The following is an 18,291-nucleotide window of genomic DNA, read 5'->3' as shown; positions in this document are numbered from 1 at the left end:
GCTGAACTAAAATGAGGAATTCCAAGAATATAAATTGATTCAATGGTTTCAGTTATCACAGCATTTCTTGTCCAAAATAAATTTGTCGCAGAATTATTCATAATGTTACAATATGATATGGTGTTATTTATGTTAAATTTGTATGTAACTGAATTACATGTATTTGCTTGATTATTTGTAAAAGTGCATAATTTTACGCCGAATAAATTGTACTTTTAATGTCATAAGATGATTCAGCAAAGTAGTTGATGGTGTTAGATATATTTGTGCAATACATTGTACAGCATCCATATTGAAAAATTACTGATGATGGAATATCTGGAGTGCCTTGGCAATATTGAATTGAATTTTCTGATAAAATTGAATGATGATTCAAATCATTTGAAATCACTATCCTTGAAAAAAGTCCACGATATGTATTCGCAGGCATCGTGCTATAAATGCAACTACTAAATGAGCAACAATATTTGATAAGAATACTTCCTAAGTCTCTAAAAAGAACTGCTCCTGCATCTGAATCGAACGTCGAGCAATTGTTGAGAACGCATAACTCACATGTGAGATAGACAAGAGATGATTTCGATTGATTAACTCATATTGCTCTGTTTGTGAGCTCGGAAAAAATGCAATCATGGACATAATATGATAAAGCCTGGGATCTCTCAAAAGTATAAGGGCTATAATAATGGCTTCGATAATATGAATTAATGATTCATTATGGTTCGTCATTGATGCAATATGCCATTTTTTATTTCAAAAGAGTCAATATAAAAGAATTAAGGCAGCGCATACGCCTCTCCGACTTTAATTTAAATTTCTGACAAGTGGGGTATTAGGATTCAAAAATGAGAGGATATTGATTGCCTTTTTAAACTAAATTGGTTCACAGATATCTGATGTTAAGCGACAAATCCATGAAAAAATAAGAAATTATATGGGTAATATTCAATGTTTAAAGCAAAATAGGAATAAAGATTGAGATAAATAATAATGGAACTTGTGAGGTTTTTCTGCAGAATATAGATATATTGGGTGTTAATGTTTGATATGAAATGGCAATTTCGGCAAAGCATTGAGCTGTACTAAAATGAGGAATACCAAGAATATATGTTGTGTCAATATTATCATAAATTGTTGCATTCATCAAATTCATATTTCCAATCTCAACAAACGAAGATGACACATGAATAATGCCATTATGAGTCCATAATAAATTCCCTGCCGAATTCTTTCTTATCACACAATTGCTAATATTTAATTCACCGTCATATAAAGTAAATATTCCTTCAGAGCTGCCTACAATTGAATTATTTATTGCACTGCAATATGATATTGTATTATTAAAATTTTGGTGATACAATGAATTACATGCATAGGCATGATTATTTGAAAAAGTGCACAATTTTACTGATGAATAAATCGAGTTTCTAATTCCATATGATGATTCAGCAAAACAGTCAACGGTGTTGGATATATTTGTATTATATATTGTACTGCATCCATTTTGGAAATGAGCTACTGTCGGATCCCATTGAGGATTTCCTTTAGAAAATTGAATTGAGTTCTCTGAAAATATTGAATAGTGATTCAAATCATTTGAGATTTCTAAATTTGAAAATAGTCCACGACCATAAGTTTTAGTATTATGCAATTCACTGCCAAAGGAACAGCAAAGTCTTATGAGAACGTTTCCATATTTTTCAAAGAAAATTGATCCTCCAGTAGTTTCCATGCTTGAGCAATTATTGAATACACAGAATTCAGATGTAAGACTAACCAAAGAAGATTTTGATTGGGAGATGAATATAGCTCTATTTTCAAGATCGTAGAATAAACAATTTTGGACAAAATAGGAAAAAGCTTCAGATTTAATAAAAGCATATGAAGGATAGTATTGATTTCTATAGTATGACTTAATAATCTATTTCATTTGTCTTTGTAAAAAATGCCACTTTTAGATTTCAATTGAACAATAACGATACCGATAATTTAACTTTAAATTAAAAGAGGTAAAGATTTATGAATTATATCCACCGATTATTCATTTGATAGGTACTTTAAATATTATGCAAACGAACTATAATTTTATAACATTATTTTGTTCAAAAAAAATATCATAGTAATAATTATGTTTTTACAATAGAACAAACATAATAGCTGAATTAGAAAATAAAGGTGCATGAGAATTTTTCACGATTGAAATATTTAAATATTAATATGACTCATCTTTCTATTTTGTTATTATTACACGATATAATCAAGTCATGTGAAAGAAGTAATCACTTCAAACTTTCATTCACACAATAAAACCCTATTTTAATAATAACAAAAAAAGTTCTAACTTTTATCCAACCAAAAATATCAATGTTTTTCCTTAGAAAATTGAGATATCAAGTTTGGATTGTCAAGAAAATTGAGAGATTGTAAGAAAAATGCATTATTAAATTGAATGAATAACTGTTCTATGTCAGTTACATCACATGAAAAATACAATATTAAATATTGAAGTAAAAAAATATAGAATTTTTATTATAAAAATAAATCTATAAAAAATTATTGTGGATGTAAGAATTTCTCGTATTCTTGAGTTATCATTGAAACATCTTCTGTTTCAGAAGCAGCAATTTCGAAAGCCAGTCCGTGATTCTCTTTACTTCCAGAGCAAATCAACATCATTGACTGACTTCTACTCTGCAACTTAAATGCTTCAATATCTACACATTTTGCGCATTCTTCAGTAGAAAACTTCTGCTGATTCAAGAAAACTCCCAAAACAGAAAACAAAGTGACAAAATCTCTTGATTTCTTTGACAAATTATTAAACAAAAACTGAGGAACATCCAAATGTTTTGCACTTTGTAAAACAGACAATAAGAATCTTCCCAATCTCGCGTTCGGATACGAAACAAATCTCTCAGACGCGAGAGAAATAAACATGTTTTTGATTGATCTTATTGAGTTTTCATCAGTAGTTATTTGCAACGTCAATCCATAGCTTTCTTCAATCGAATTCATGAGATATTCATTATCGAAAGGAAGAGAGAACAAGTATTTGATCAAATCTATATCCCTTATTCCAAGATGAACTAAAAACTCTAAACAATAACAAATGCATGCTTTTCTTTTGTCAGATAAAAATTTGACTTTGATTTTGTCACAAAAATTAGTTGGAACTAAATTAGAATTCGAATTCGTCAAAAGAGAATAAACTAAATCCGAAAAATTCTGCGACAACAAGAAATTCAATTCAATCAATCCGAAATAATTAAACAAAATCGGAAATACTTTCAAAGATAGTGTCATGTTATTATTAGGAAAAGTAACATCAGTTAACAAACTCAAAGATCTCATAATTGCGGCAATTGTCGATGCTCTGTTGTTCGAATAATTGAAACAGTTCTCAATGTAACTCTGCGTCAAATTAAATGTTGTCATATTTTTGAGAGAAACCGTAAAAAGTAATTCAATAAACAGAGGAAGTAAAATAGAATTATAAGGAAGAGAAATCGCGTTTGTGAAGTAACTTGGTAAATTGTTACTATCCAAAAATGGTATCAAATACTTGAGAATTCTAAAGATATCTAAATAACAACTATCAGAACAAACTTGAATCAAATTTGGCAAATTTTGTTTGATAAAAATGAAAAATTTTTGTTGGGCGGTTTTTTCGGTTTTGACAGCTTCACAACACATCAACAAAAATCTTGTGAAAGCGGATTTCTTCTTAGAAGACGTCATGTCAGGGAAAATCACAAACATCCTCAAACAAAAGTCAAAAATGAAGTCAATTGGGAAAAGTGGATTTGAAAGGAACGATAAAAGTGGCGGAATTTGTTTTACCTTGAAATCTGGTTCGTCTTTGAAGAAATCTAAGAAATAAACAGGGTCTGCATCGACAAAAGCCGCAATGTTTTTGTTTTTAGTGTAATACAAAATCAAGTTTTTGTCAATTTTTTGACCAAGTTTTCTCTCAATTTTTTCTTTGATTTCGGACGATAGATTATTTACAAAACCGTTTCCAGCAAAACATTGAATGAAATTACCAAAAATTCTATCTGTCAGTACAATCATGTGTTTCTGGATTATTGACAAATCCAGAGGTTGTTTGACTCTTTTTGCGAAATCCAGAAGAGTTTTCATTCCTTTTATGTCGAAATTCAGTTCGAAATATTCGAAACTTTTCATGAATAAACTGGAGTCAACTTGTGAATTCCTGTTTTCGTAGAATGACCTTAATAAAGAGATTTCTTTCACAAAAACATTTAATCCTAAAATAGGAGAAACAGTACTCAATTTCGTGTTCTCTATTTTTGTCAAATTAAATGTTTTTTCTTTCGGTTTTTCATCAATTAAATCACAAATGTCAAAAGTATTGAATTTTCGACGGTTTTCTTTGATGTACTCAATTAAATTCTCTAAATCAAAATTATCCCTGTGCGAAAATATATATTCCCAGTGAAGTGAAGTGAAAGTGTCAGATTTTGTCAAATGCCACTTCACTTCACTTTTCCTTTGTAAGAAAACCGTTAAGTTGCGGTTAATTGGCACATCATTTATTAACCATTCCGTGATTGTATTTTCTTTGAGATAATTCTCAATTTTTTCATCGTATCGGCCGTTTTGTTCGTTAGAATATTCAATGAAAGCGAGAGCTTTATCGTCCGAAATTTTTGGTAAAATTGATTGGCCTGATACGTGTAATAATCTGTAAAGTAAAGAAATTTGAGAAGTTTTTGTGATTCTCTTCAAAAGTTTGTCAACTGAGGCCATTGCGAACTCGTGGTCGATCATGTCCATGATGACGAACGAGAAGAAGAAGAGATCAGTGTTTTCTATCACGTCATCGTCCAAAAAAGCTCTGGCAATCTGTTGAATATTCTCAGGAATGGGTTTTCCGGTCCTTATAATGAGGGAAAGGCAACTGGCAGCAACTGTATCATCGGAAGTGGTCATCAGCAAGTACTGGTTCATGTCCCAGAACAAATTAAAATTATTCGGGTTGGCATTATACATCAGAATGGCTTCTTCAAGGGCTATTATGTCGAATACGGGTATAAGCTTCAAGGAAATCATGAAAAGAGAGTTGATATCCCTGATTTGATCGGTTGATAAGCTACACATGAACAAGAAAGCATTTCTGATATGTCTGAGTGCCTTCTTGTGGCTTAATACGGGGTTTGATACTATATCCGTGTCGATACTGTCTAAGAATGGAGTATCAATACTCTTATCTACGTATTTCTTGAGAGATGAGTCGACAGAGGACTGTGTATACTGCTGCCAATACTTAACTATGTATCTAAATGTGTATTCTCTGACCCTGTCCGGAATAATTTTTTCTGGAACGCGACTTAAGAAGAGAAAAGCATTTGGAGTAACACGTGTGTCATCGTATTGCTCTAATACTTCATATGCGATCTGTACGAAATAAGAAAACTGTGGAGTTTTGAAGTATTTCGCTAATTTTGATAATAATTTGAATCTTTTCTCGCAAACAAGGTCGTCTATCCAGTCACTCCACATCAGACGGTTAAGTATCATGTCAATATTCGAATAAGATGAGAATCTGACGAAAGATTTAATTGCAGATTTGCATAATCTTTCATTTGAGCTTAAAGAGAACTCAATGAGCCTATCAACAACAAGATCAACATATCTCGGTATCAAATTAGGCTCTATTTCGTCTATAACCTTAGTTACGGCCTCATCATGAACCCAATTTTTATTTTTCGTCCTCAAAATGAGTTCAAGGAGTTGTAAATGAAGTCTTTTCTTGCATCTCCTTAACATTCCTTTGATACATCTGGCAAATGACTCAATTAAGACACAATATAAATCATTTTCTGAATTTTTGTACTTTAAAAGCATTTCTGCAATGACATCTGCATCACAGTTTTCGTTAGCTTCGAAATATGATGCAATTGCTTGCAATTTCGCTGCTTTTATCTGATCATTATCCTTTGCATCGTCTTTTAGCTCTTCTAGAGGTGTAGGAAGCAAAAACAACCTAACTTTGTATACAGACGAATATTGTTTTTGTGTAAATTGTCGGATTTTCTCGTAAAACGAATCATATTCAGGAGTTCCCTTGATATAATTGAGATGTAATGAGCAAATCATGCAGGAGCTTTCGAAAACTGATAGATTGGTTGCAGATTCTCTTGATAACTCTTCAAGAGCTGCGTCAATAAATAAATGTTTTCCTTTTTCGGATAAAGCATCGTAATTTTTTCTATTCGATAGTATCTGTGGTCCTAACCATATTGCGCATATTGATAAGTTGTTTTCTTGTATAAATTGCTCTAGCAAACTTAATAATTGATTTTTGCAGTCAATTAAGCTAACGACACATGAAACAAATGCGGCATTTGGGTTTCTACCGCATTTGAAGACCAACGATCTCAAAATGTTCTGATGGAATTCTAAAGGTAAATTTGTCATTAATGGGATGATTTGTGGTAAATATTTAAGATTTTCTGTCATATCGACATTAAAATGAGTTGATACTTGTACTTTTGAAACGAAATCATTGATACGAACAGGAGAAATAAATCTTGTTAAATATACGAATGTATTAATGATTGCAATGGATACTTTTGGTGAAATAGGTAATGGAGCAACTGCTTTATTGAATGATTCTGTAAATTCGTGTGAAATGAATGGAGTTACGCACATTAATAATCCGCCTAAAGCATTGTAAGCGCCAATCCTAACAGTTGGCTCGGAATGATCTGCATATCTGAATATTGCATTTAAAACAACTGCAAGAGATTGATTTATATTCGAATCTCTGAACTTTTCAAGCCAATTATACGAAAAACCCATCCTTAGTTTTCCTAATTCAGCAACAAGCTTTTCTTTAGGAGGATTTCTTTGATTTACATATGCATCAACAAGAAATCGAAGTGATGGATCGTGTTCTAAAATACTCATTACCTTCGAAATTAGAAAAAATGTCATGTAAAATGTCAAAAGTATACTCTTTGAATAATCGTTTTTAATAGTAAATTTACATGTCAGAAAACTTTGTTCATATATGAAAAAGTGAATCCAAAATTTAAAAATAACAATTCATCGTATGCAAAAGTGAATCCAAAATTTAAAAATCCGACTATTTTTTTTTCTCAAAAATTTTTCGTAAAAAAATTTATCATTTTCATGAGTAAATTCCCATATGACACACTAATGAATTCTGTCAAAGAATCTAATGATGTTTTTCATAGATTGTATAGACTACAGATAACAAGTGCGGACGAAATCAATGGTTTTTTCAAAGAACTTGATAATAATTTAAGCAGTTGTCATAAATCTAGCATTCTTCAAGCAATTTCAAGGGCTTTACAAGCGAACAATCGTTATATTATGTCTTATTTGACTTTAATGCAAAAGTTTTACCAAAAGTATTCAGATTTAAATAGCCAATCTGATTCATCTCTTGGAGAACACATTCTACAGAAATATTTTGGAATTACAGTAACTAAACCATATCAATTTAAAATCAGTAACTTATTAAAATCAATCATTCATGATGACGTGAAATTACTTGCTCCTATTGCAGAACAAAATGAATTTTCTCATGCTCAAGAGATAGACTTTTCTTACTTTCCATGCGTGAAAAATAGATTAAATCTCCTTGAAACATGTTGTTATTACGGTTCAGTTAATTGTTTCAAGTTTTTGAGATCAGCATTCTCTTCAGAAATCACAGATGTTTGTCTTCAACTTTCATTTTTAGAGGAAATCCTGATATTATTAGTGAATGTTTGAAATATCAAAAACCAAATGCTGAATGCATGAAATATGCAATTATGTCTCATAACATCGATTTTGTTACATTTCTAATGAACCAACATAATATTCCAATTGACGTCAACCAATGCATTAATTACGAAAACATTCAAGCATTTTTTATTCATTATGATCAATCAAATGATATAGAGGGATTCATTGCTAAAACATGTTATTTAATCGTTGATCAGAAAACTATTTTTTCTGCATTATATAAAATTACTTTTTCTCTTTTGCCTAAAATTTTAGATAAAAAATACCAAGGACTTCTTAACAGTGCAAAAGCAATTCTTATCTATGATTTTGATTCTCATGATGTAGATTTCAATTTCATAGATGATAATGGAAAAACTATTCTTCATCATGCTGCAGAACACTTTCATTTTGAATGGTGTGATTATATATTTGATAATTTAGGACCTATAGTCAACAAACAAGACAATGAAGGGAAGACGGCCCTTCATTATGCAGCAATTAATGATAATATAGAATTTTTAAATGAACTCTTATATAATAATATAAATTCCGAAATACGTGACGATGAAGGGAAGACAGCCCTTCATTATGCAGCAGAAAGTGGTATTAAAAGCATAACAAAGCAATTGTTATGTCCTTTTGACAATTGTACTGAAATATGCGACGATGAAGGAAAATTACCTCTACATTACGCAGTAATAAGTGGTAATGTCAAAACCGCATTAGCACTCATAGAGAGAACCAGTAGAATCAGAAAAAGGGATAATAATTCGAAGTTTCCTCTTCAATATGCTGTCGATGATCCAGAAATGTTTAAAAAACTCATTTTTGATCCAAAAACACGAAACCAGTATTATGAAAGAGAAGATGCATTGGAATGCAATAATATTGCATCTCAAGACGTACGAAGAATAATTTATGATTTGGAGCATTATCTCTGGTATCCGGGTGATGACTAAATCTTTTTAGAATATTATTCTGTTGAAATCTCGTTTTGATATGATTTATATTATCCTAGAATTTTAATTTACAAAATAAAAAAGTGAAAACAGTGTTTTGATGACTTATGGATGCACTCATCTCTTTCTGACTTCTTCTCATAACATTAGTATATGTCTTAGTTTAATATATTATATACTATATAACGTTTTAAAATGGCATTTTACCAAATAAAAAAATTAACTCGATTCTAAAAAAAAATACTAAACTCTGTTTCCTCCTTAAAGTCTCTTATTCAAATTTTTGATAGAGATTCACCCAATATTGAGGCAGAAAAACTATAGAGAGACTTTACGTAGGAAAATAGGCTTATGTGAATTTTTTTTTTTTTAAAAACCCTTTCACTTGTCTCAATGGAGCTATAATGGAGTGATCTTGAATTGAGGAATACTCCTGAATATATTTTTATTGAACGCGCGAGATAAATTTTATCTCATGAGCAGAATTGGGTATTTGCAACAATTGCAATCATATATTTTCAATTGAGAGTAGTGTTTATTATATAAATCCTCTTTAAAATCAATCAGGTTAATTAAACAAAAAAAAATAATAATAATAAATAAAAAAGTAATTATTTCAAAGCCTCTGGAACGCGTGGTCCTTCAGTTGGACATATCTTGGCCATCATTCCGCCAACAGCATTCAGAAATGCGAAAATTCCAGCCAAAACTCCAACAGATGTGACCAAAAACCTCATTGGGTTCTTGGATATGGATCTCTCGACAATGGTCATAGGAGAGAACATGTATTTGAAGTAAATTCCGGGTTGATAGAAAGATCCTGGGTTAAATATCTTTGCGCCTAAATTGTAGGAGTATTCGTATGATGTATATTGTAGAGCATCGTTGAATGTATGTAAAACTTTGGTAATAAATAGATCGTAAAGGTAAATTCGAGGTAATGAATCGCGATCTCTGAAAATCTTTCCACGAATAGGCGATCTGACGTTATCATACTTCTGTCCAACATAAAACTCGTGTATTGTGTGCGGACAACTTGCTTCTGGCGATAAACCAGTATCATGTTGGTGTCCTGTTCTCCTAAACTTAGTATTACGGCCTGGAGCAATATGGAATTGTCCTGGTGATTTGAACGTATGTATTGTTCCTTCAATCAGGCAGCTTTCTGACATATCTTTTTTGAAATTAACATTTCCCATGCATTGATCGAAAGGAAGTGGGTTAAAATCTTCACCTCTTGCCTCGAAAATAGCCTTTACTTCATCACATGTATTGCAGCATTCACCTTCTGGCTTTAATCCGTGACATGGTAGACAAATATCCTTTAAAGACTCGTTGCTGTAATCTATAAAGCGATTATCGACAGACATCCTTTTGAACTTGATATCATTCGAAACATCAAGCATTTCTACACCAATACTATCGAGTGCATCAAAATGTAAAAAGAAACATGGTAAAGCTACTTGAATTGAAAATGTAAAATTAACTGTGTTGTCTTTATCCAATTGTGGAATATTTAATAGATCACGGTAAACGATTGGTTTTGTATAATTGAATAATTCTGCAAAAATTAAGATAACAGCAATGATGGAGAATATAGCTGACATAAATTTGCCTCCAATTGTATGTAATGCAAATTCAGCATCTGCAAATTTATCGAAAATATCTAATTCTTTCAGTAAATTTTTCATTTGTCAGTTTTTTCATCTGAGAAATTCCAATTTTTAGATTTATTATTTAATTATCATCCAAATTCACAAAAAGTCCGTTGTTTGGTATTCATTATATTTGCTTTTCCAAACAAATGACGTTAAAGTTATCCAAAAACTTCAGAGAGTTTGGATGAACTCCTATAATCAATATATATATATATATATTGCCGAAGGTGGCTACGCTTGCCCGAAAGTGTGTTTACACTATAGATCGCCAAACTTTATTCACCTCAATCGGACTTAAAATCACATGATATGCTTGTCATTAAAATTAAATTCATGGGAAACAAGTTCGAAAATTGCGAAGTAGTTTTCTGTATACTGGAAGTTTTCAAGACTTCAATATCATAGAAATAAAAACTTTAGTATATACTCTACTAATATATATTTCAATATCATTAATATCTTTACTAAAAATGAAGTGATGAGAAATACTCGATATTGCATAACATCAATTTATGGTAACTTTAAATGAAGAACAAACAATATTCATATGAAAAATAGATTGGAAATAAGAATATTGTTAATTTTAATATAATTATCCAATCAGATTAGATTATGTTATTTGGCTCCAATAGATTTTAGATAATCGCTGACATTACTATTTGCATATGAGAGTGCTGTTTTTCCATATTTATTCTTTGCTTCTTTATCAGCTCCAACTGAGATAAGATATTGAACAACTTCAAGATGACCTTTTTCTGATGCATAAATGAGTGCAGTATCTCCATATTTATTCTTTGCATCTTTATCAGCTCCAACTGAGATAAGATATTTAACAACTGAAAGATTATTATACCATGATGCATACATGAGTGGAGTTCTTCCATATTTATTCTTTGCTTCTTTATCAGCTCCAACTGAGATAAGATATTTAACAACTGAAAGATTATTATACCATGATGCATACATGAGTGGAGTTCTTCCATATTTATTCTTTGCTTCTTTATCACAGCCACATTCAATGAGTGATTTGACAAGTTTAAGATTTCCTTTTTGGCTTGCAACATGAAGTACATTCATTTCATCCAATTTTGTCTTTTTTAACCAAAGACCTTCTTCACAAGCCTTTGAAATCATTTCGTGATTATCTTCAGAAGAAAGTTCTTCAAAGAATTTGTAAACACTATCAAAATCTTTTGTTTTCTTAAGTGATGAGATTTTGGTTAAAAATTCTTCAGAATAGTTGTGAGATTCATTAGTTCGAGTGACTGTAGTTTCTTTGGAAACATTTTGTATTTGATTTTGTAATGTTTTTATTTCTGTTTGAGGTTTTTTGATTTCTTCTGTAGAATCACCCATGTGTTTGTCGTTTTCTTTGAGAAAATCAATGATTCCATCAAATATATGGAATTTCATGTACTTTTTGACGAAGGTAAGAATTGAAATGACTTCTTCAATATTTTCGATAGTAACATTTGCTTTTCGTGTACCGATATATAATTCTTTGGAATTAAGAGTTGGTGAAGACTGTTTGAGAAGAGTAATGTACTGATCAGCTGTCAAACGTGAATATTTCATGATTGTTTTGATAGCCTCCATATCGAATGTATCAAAAAAGTTTTCGTTTTCAATATAATCACTGATATGAGCAGCAATGTATTCGAAATTCAGATTCATCCACTGATTCGATTTTTACAATATCGTAACTTTACAAAAAATCTGAAAAAAAAATTAAAATCGAAAATTAGACTAAAAATACTCTCATTGTTATATGATTATGAAAATATATCAATGAAATTTCATTTCAAAACAAATTTTGATAACAACACTTGCAAATTTAGAATTGTGAGCTGCAATGCGCTGATGTACAATTAGTATTTTGTAACATTCAATGTCATTTAGAAAATGTCCAATATTAGGTTAAATTCACAAGATCTCATATTTTTGGCACATTCTAATGGGAATGAAAGATAAAATGCACCTCAAAACATTTCATTATCACCCCAAATTATCAGTTTATAAGTTTTGCATCAAATTCGTCAAAAAAATTGAGAGCGAATGTCAGTAAAAAATTTTATATATATAAAACAAAATTTTAAGATTGGATTAACAACCTGAGAATATTCTTCAAACTTTCGTACTTAGAAGTCTGAAGGTTCTGTGTCTGCACCATTCCCCAAATAATGATGAAATAGTTAGAGAAATAGTTCAAGTAAATATTTGCCTGTCTATTAAACATTTGTCTCATTTTGTCAAGGAATTGTGCGATTGATTCAATTGTTTCCAAACTCATGTCATTTACCTGACCTGCGTAAGCTCTCAGTGGCATTACCAATCGTTTGAAGAACTTTCTCAATGAAGGTTTATCCATATACAATTCTCTAACGTGATCAGTAGAAATCAATGCTGTGTAGCACTTGTAAATTGAATCATACATTTCATTCATCAGCAATTCCTGGTTTTCCAAGTATTCACCCCAATCGATTGAGATATAAGAATACAACTTAGAAAACAGTTGTTCCATGTCAGGAATACTTATTTTCTCCTTGTAGACATCGAGAACTCTTGCAAGAGCGGCCAACAATTCAGATTTAAAGAAAACAGGGAAAGAAACATTATCAAGCAAAGAAAAGATTTCATTCAAAGAAGCATCGAAAATCAAACTTCCTCTTTCACCCAAATTCTTCAACAAATAAGAAAGTGCTGTTAAAGACATCACAGCCAATCTTGGTGAATTCGAACCAATAGCAATAGGAATATACTCAATAATTCTATCCTGTGTTTCATTATCTTCTTGCGGCAATGCGTTGATAATCGTAAACAAACATTCCAAAATTTCTTCTTGCATATCTTCAGAAGATTTCAACATTTCAAATAACTTTGCGGCTGCAGGAGAAGAAATTTCACGAAGCTGATCTTTATATCTCCTGAAAAGAGAAGTCAACAACCATAAATTACATTGAGTATTCGTATGTCTCAATGACATTTCCATAGAGCCATCAAATGCGGCAATTGACAACTGTTGCAAATTCGAAAAAATCGTTTCAATCATTGATTTCAATTTCTCGTAATCATTATCCCACTTTGAAATCTTCACCATGTAAAGATACAACATCTTGTAGTTAACACGAATAACACCTTGCAGCTGTGGATATGCCTCTTTAATAGCTTCATGAAGAGCAATAATGAAATTGTCAAATTTTGAATTTTCATCAATTTTCGGAGGGAATTTCATTGTTTCATTTACAAATCCCATGATTCTTATTGCTATTTGTGGATGTCTGTTGTATTGTATCATAAATCCTTGCATCAATGATTCCATATTTGTTGTTTGTCCATATGAAAAAATAGCAAAATACTTTGTAATACATGTCAAAGTATAAATTGCTGTTTCAACTAATCTGATTGGAGTTTCTTCGCTTTGTAGATGTTCAATCAACTTAGGAATCATTGATAATATGAAAGCTCTGTAGGCAGATGACTTGTCTACAACATCATCTTGGCAATAAACAAAAGGAAGAACGGCAACGGCGTGTTGAACTTCCCATTTCTCATCATCTAAGTTTTGGATGCAAAAATCTTTAACTTTTTCTAAACATGGTGGATAAGTATCGGCAAGAACGGACAAAATCTCACAACACCACATGTGGATGTCTGGATCATTCCTGTCCTCTGGATCTGTGGCGTTTGGATCAGGAACTATGAGATTAAATAAAATATCAATTATTTCATTGGCGGCTGCATCAGTAATATTGTGGAATCTGCGTGGTTCTGGTAATTTGAGGAAATTTGGCTCCTTGTTTTTGATCAGTTCCGAATAAAAATTTCTAAATTTCAAAATTTCTCTGTTTTGCTTCAAAATGTCGCGTTCGAACTTGAAAACGTAGAGCCAGAAGGTAAGGACTTGTGTAAGAAGTGGTGGATTGCATGAAAGACCATTCACTCCGCACATAATAAATCTTTCTTTTTCTAGAAGCTCGTCGAAGTTATCTTCTTCGTAGATGTTGATCAGCATCGAATAAAGTAACCTGTAGAGCTCAAGAAAGACAACGTCGTCTTGTATATTCGGGAATAATTGTGCTTCAGCGATATCGTAGATTGGCTTGTAAACTCCGGCGATGTTTTCTGGTCTGATCATGGCTATGTATGCATTGAACATCTGGAGGAAAGCAACTTGGTAGGATTGATCGTAATTTAGCATTTCCGCGAAATTCTGCATGAAAAATTCTTCTGTGTCTAATAGGATCCTCTCTATTAACGCTGATTTCTCATCTGTTCGTGTTACATTTGATGGATAAGATAACTCAAGAATTAAAGCGTAAACTGACTTCTTATGCTCTTCCGTGAAGTTCTTGTCTGTAAGGATGTACTTGATGTATTCTGCAAGGTTCGTTTGGACTGGCTCATAATTGAAAATTTTCGCTAATAAACAAGCTCCTTGGAGGCCAACACTGTTCGTAAAGAGTAGGCTACGCTGAGCTGCTGATATTAACTGGGCTTTTGTCTGATCAGAAAGCTGCTTCCAAAATTCTTGAGCTTTTGATTTTCTTGGATCGCCAATAATCTGGCACATGTAGATGCATGATGCATGGGCGATTGCATTGGTTGCAATCTCCTCGTTATCTGAAAGTAAAAATGAAGCTAAGTTAGTTAATGTATCAATTGGGCAATATTCAAGTAAAAAGACAATATTTTCTGTGGCCGAAGATGCATTATCTTGTGTTAAATTAGTTGCTGCTTTTATTTGTTCTAAGCAATACTGAGGAGAAGTAAAATCAGCCATATTCTAAAAAAAAAATAAATCCTTTTTTTTAGAGACCGGAAAAAAATTGTTTGGAGGTTTTTTTCCATCAAATTTGAATGAGAAATGAGACTAAATGAAATCAAATGCTTTCAAATAGTCATGTTAGCTAATACAAGCGAAGTCAATTATCTATTACAAAAAAAATATCAAAATTAATTTTAGAAAATGAGAAAATTTAGACATAAATATAAAAATATAGCATGTAATACTAGTGGTAACTTAATTAATGCTAGAAAAATGGATCATTCTTAGAATCTTCGAAATTATCAAACAGAAAGCTATTCTTTGTATCACTTTCTTTATCAATATACGCAGCATTTTGAGCCATAACATCTGTTTCTGCTATCTGAGCACTACATATTTCTTTATGTTATTTGGCTTTCATATCAAATTCCATTTCTATTTCTTTCTTAAATGATACTCACATTCGATTTTACAAGCACCAACATTGATTGCTATTTTCCAAATTGTGTGTGCTTCTGTTTCATTCTGTTTGGTAATTCTGCATAAATTTATGGTGGACATTTATCCATTCTAAATTAATCAACAACAAATTCCAACCAACCATAGGATTTAATTCAATTGATTTGTTCATAAGTTTAGTTGAAAACCAAGGCATTTTCCCTAATTCATGTCACTTTTTGATATATTTTGATGACCAAAAATTATTATGATTTTATCCTGTGTTTGATGCATTTTTGATGCGAATTCATTAATACTGGATTTGGTTATGTTTATATCTATGATTTATTCTATTTCAAGAAAAATTGCTGATGGATACATTGAATATGCACCGTTTTTTTCAAACATATCCATTTTTCATTCTTCAAAAAACTGACAACCTTAAACTGGGGTTAAAAAAATCAGGGAAACACTCAATTTTTAAAAGGTAACTGGTCTATATACAAAAGTTTATTCCAAGGATTGATGGACCTGTAAATGGAATCGTTAGACACTTGTATCCGAATGATCAGTCAATCTTTTCTGTAAATTCAAGTAGATTCGAACCAGAAGGTACATACACATACATATATAATACTGCACTGCTTAATAGTTCGTACGACTATTCCCAATTTTATTGTGGTGCATATAATACAATGTGGATTGAAGTAAATTTCAAATATTTATTATATCTAACTCATATTTCATATACTCCTAAATTGGTTTCTAAACCATGGCAATATGCAACTAATTTTTCTATATCAGCAACAACAGAGTTGAACCATTCAATAACAATTTTTAAAAATGAAGATCCAAGCTATCTCAATAAGTCAAAGCCGATTGTAATCCCTGTTAGACCAGGAATTTATCGTTCAATAAGAATTGATCAATTTGATTTATCGATCAATTTTGTTGTTATTCAATATTTAGATTTATTTGGTGCTGTTTGTGATCCAGTATCAATATGTAATGGAAATCCTCTTGATATATTATGTTCATTTCGCATCAATTATTGGAAAAATTCGTTATTCGATATCTGTCCGTTTATCATCATTTTTATAAGTTAGTAGTAAATGTTTGATTTGTTTAGAGAATAAAAACCAAATTGTAAAAAATATAACTAAAATCCTAAGTATCAAGCCAAAAATGCCATGGGTTACGTTTATAATATTGATCAGAGTATTGTTTTGTCATATTGAAATGATAAAATAAAGATGGAAATTGGCAATAGGAATTTGATTCACAAAACTTTACAAAATTTTTCGTGTACTCTTCTTAAACATCTGAATTTGAAATAATACAATATGTTTAATTAAATAACAACAAAAATTCAAATAAAATCTTCAAAAATTGAAAAATCATCCAATTCTGCCTCAAAAATGCAATTATCAAATGATACTGCGTCAAATGGATTGATATCATTAATCTCAACGTTATAATGAATTGTTTCTTTCTTTGAACTATTTTCAAATTTTTCATGATTTTTATTCTCGTGAGAATGTTTTCTTTTGTTTCTTGATTTCCTAAGAGTATCAGCATCGATATACATTACATTCTCTTTGGTTGCATGGCGACGCATCAATTTACGATATTGAGCTTTAATCATGATGTCTGAACGGTTTGTAAAAAATTTGGCAATCATTCTCCATTTATGTCCAATCTCCTCAACCTTGCAGAGTAGAAGATAGTTTTCTTCTGGACTGAATTTTCCAGCGTTTATTCCATCGCGAAGATAATTGATGTATCTATCTTTGCATTGACGCTTGTTCTTGTTTGACATCTGGAATGCAACAAAACTCCAATTGATCTTTCTCAAATCATTTTTATAATGTTTTTCGACAATATCTTTTAACTTTTCATCATCTTCTTTTGTGAACAAATTATGTTTCTTTTTGTCAGTATCTTCATCAAAATCATCTTCGCTTGAAGATAGCAGGTATTCATCGGAAAATCCAGAAACTTTCATTAAAAATAAATGATATTGAAATAAAAAAAATTATATCATTTTTGAGAATATTATCAAATCTAAAAATTAAAGAAAAAGAAATAGGACTTATAGTGCATTAATTAATTTTTTTTGTAAATTGAATTGCAATCCAAATTTTGCAATCAGTTCAATCTCAAAAGAGCTGACTCATAGAATTGTCTTAAAATTCAAATATCAAAATAACTTTAATATTTATGATAAACATTAAAATTATATTATAAAATGTAAGATTAATTTTTGACATTACTTGAATTCACACAAAAAGTTTGAAATTAGCACCAGTGATAAAAAATAATGCTTATGGGATGATATTAAATGTTCGTCAATCAAAAATTAGTTCATTATTTAAAAATCGCGATCGTTTTCAATTTTTGATTTTTTCTGAAAAGCAATCGGGAATAACTTTTTGCATCGCAATTTCATATCGTCAAATTTGGGTTATCATCAATAGATGACAATTTCATATTTTCCAGGAATAATTAATTATTATTTCAAAACCCATAAATGTATAACAGAATAGTCTTTTATATGCAATTGTTGTCAAATGTGCATCCTAAATTTGAATATTCAAATATATCTCAAAAAATCAAATATTAATCAATGAAAATTCTTCGATATTTTTGCCATTTTCAATATGTTAATTATTTATTATTATGTTGCAAAAAATATCTAGAAGGCAAA

The 18,291-nt window shown here is 30.8% G+C and overlaps 6 protein-coding genes across 6 annotated transcripts; 1 reads left to right on the top strand and 5 right to left on the bottom strand.

Annotated features, from left to right (window-relative positions):
* Positions 1-2,553: 2,553 nt before the first annotated feature.
* Positions 2,554-6,933, bottom strand: TVAGG3_0271590 (armadillo (ARM) repeat-containing protein family; the record flags this gene model as incomplete). The annotated part of the gene is made up of 1 exon (XM_001580890.1): positions 2,554-6,933. The coding sequence occupies one exon, from the start codon at positions 6,931-6,933 to the stop codon at positions 2,554-2,556; it is 4,380 nt and encodes a 1,459-aa protein (XP_001580940.1).
* Positions 6,934-7,808: 875 nt separating this feature from the next.
* Positions 7,809-8,723, top strand: TVAGG3_0271580 (proteasome regulatory particle assembly; the record flags this gene model as incomplete). Its single annotated transcript, XM_001580889.1, has 1 exon — positions 7,809-8,723. The coding sequence occupies one exon, from the start codon at positions 7,809-7,811 to the stop codon at positions 8,721-8,723; it is 915 nt and encodes a 304-aa protein (XP_001580939.1).
* Positions 8,724-9,107: 384 nt separating this feature from the next.
* TVAGG3_0271570 (vesicle-mediated transport) lies at positions 9,108-10,416 on the bottom strand (the record flags this gene model as incomplete). The annotated part of the gene is made up of 1 exon (XM_001580888.1): positions 9,335-10,414. One exon carries the CDS (start codon positions 10,412-10,414, stop codon positions 9,335-9,337), a length of 1,080 nt encoding a protein of 359 aa, XP_001580938.1.
* A 396-nt stretch (positions 10,417-10,812) lies between these two features.
* Positions 10,813-12,081, bottom strand: TVAGG3_0271560 (protein ubiquitination; the record flags this gene model as incomplete). The annotated part of the gene is made up of 1 exon (XM_001580887.1): positions 10,997-12,055. The coding sequence occupies one exon, from the start codon at positions 12,053-12,055 to the stop codon at positions 10,997-10,999; it is 1,059 nt and encodes a 352-aa protein (XP_001580937.1).
* Positions 12,082-12,306: 225 nt separating this feature from the next.
* On the bottom strand, positions 12,307-15,190 carry TVAGG3_0271550 (armadillo (ARM) repeat-containing protein family; the record flags this gene model as incomplete). Its single annotated transcript, XM_001580886.1, has 1 exon — positions 12,474-15,161. The coding sequence occupies one exon, from the start codon at positions 15,159-15,161 to the stop codon at positions 12,474-12,476; it is 2,688 nt and encodes an 895-aa protein (XP_001580936.1).
* Positions 15,191-16,953: 1,763 nt separating this feature from the next.
* On the bottom strand, positions 16,954-17,589 carry TVAGG3_0271540 (RNA polymerase II transcription regulator recruiting protein; the record flags this gene model as incomplete). Its single annotated transcript, XM_001580885.1, has 1 exon — positions 16,954-17,589. The coding sequence occupies one exon, from the start codon at positions 17,587-17,589 to the stop codon at positions 16,954-16,956; it is 636 nt and encodes a 211-aa protein (XP_001580935.1).
* Between the last annotated feature and the right edge of the window lie 702 nt (positions 17,590-18,291).

The sequence above is a fragment of the Trichomonas vaginalis genome, chromosome V, assembly GCF_026262505.1.
Source record: "Trichomonas vaginalis G3 chromosome V, whole genome shotgun sequence".
NCBI classification, from domain to species: Eukaryota; Parabasalia; order Trichomonadida; family Trichomonadidae; genus Trichomonas; species Trichomonas vaginalis.
Note: the sequence above shows the minus strand (reverse complement) of the source record. Positions and strands in the feature narration are given on the sequence as shown.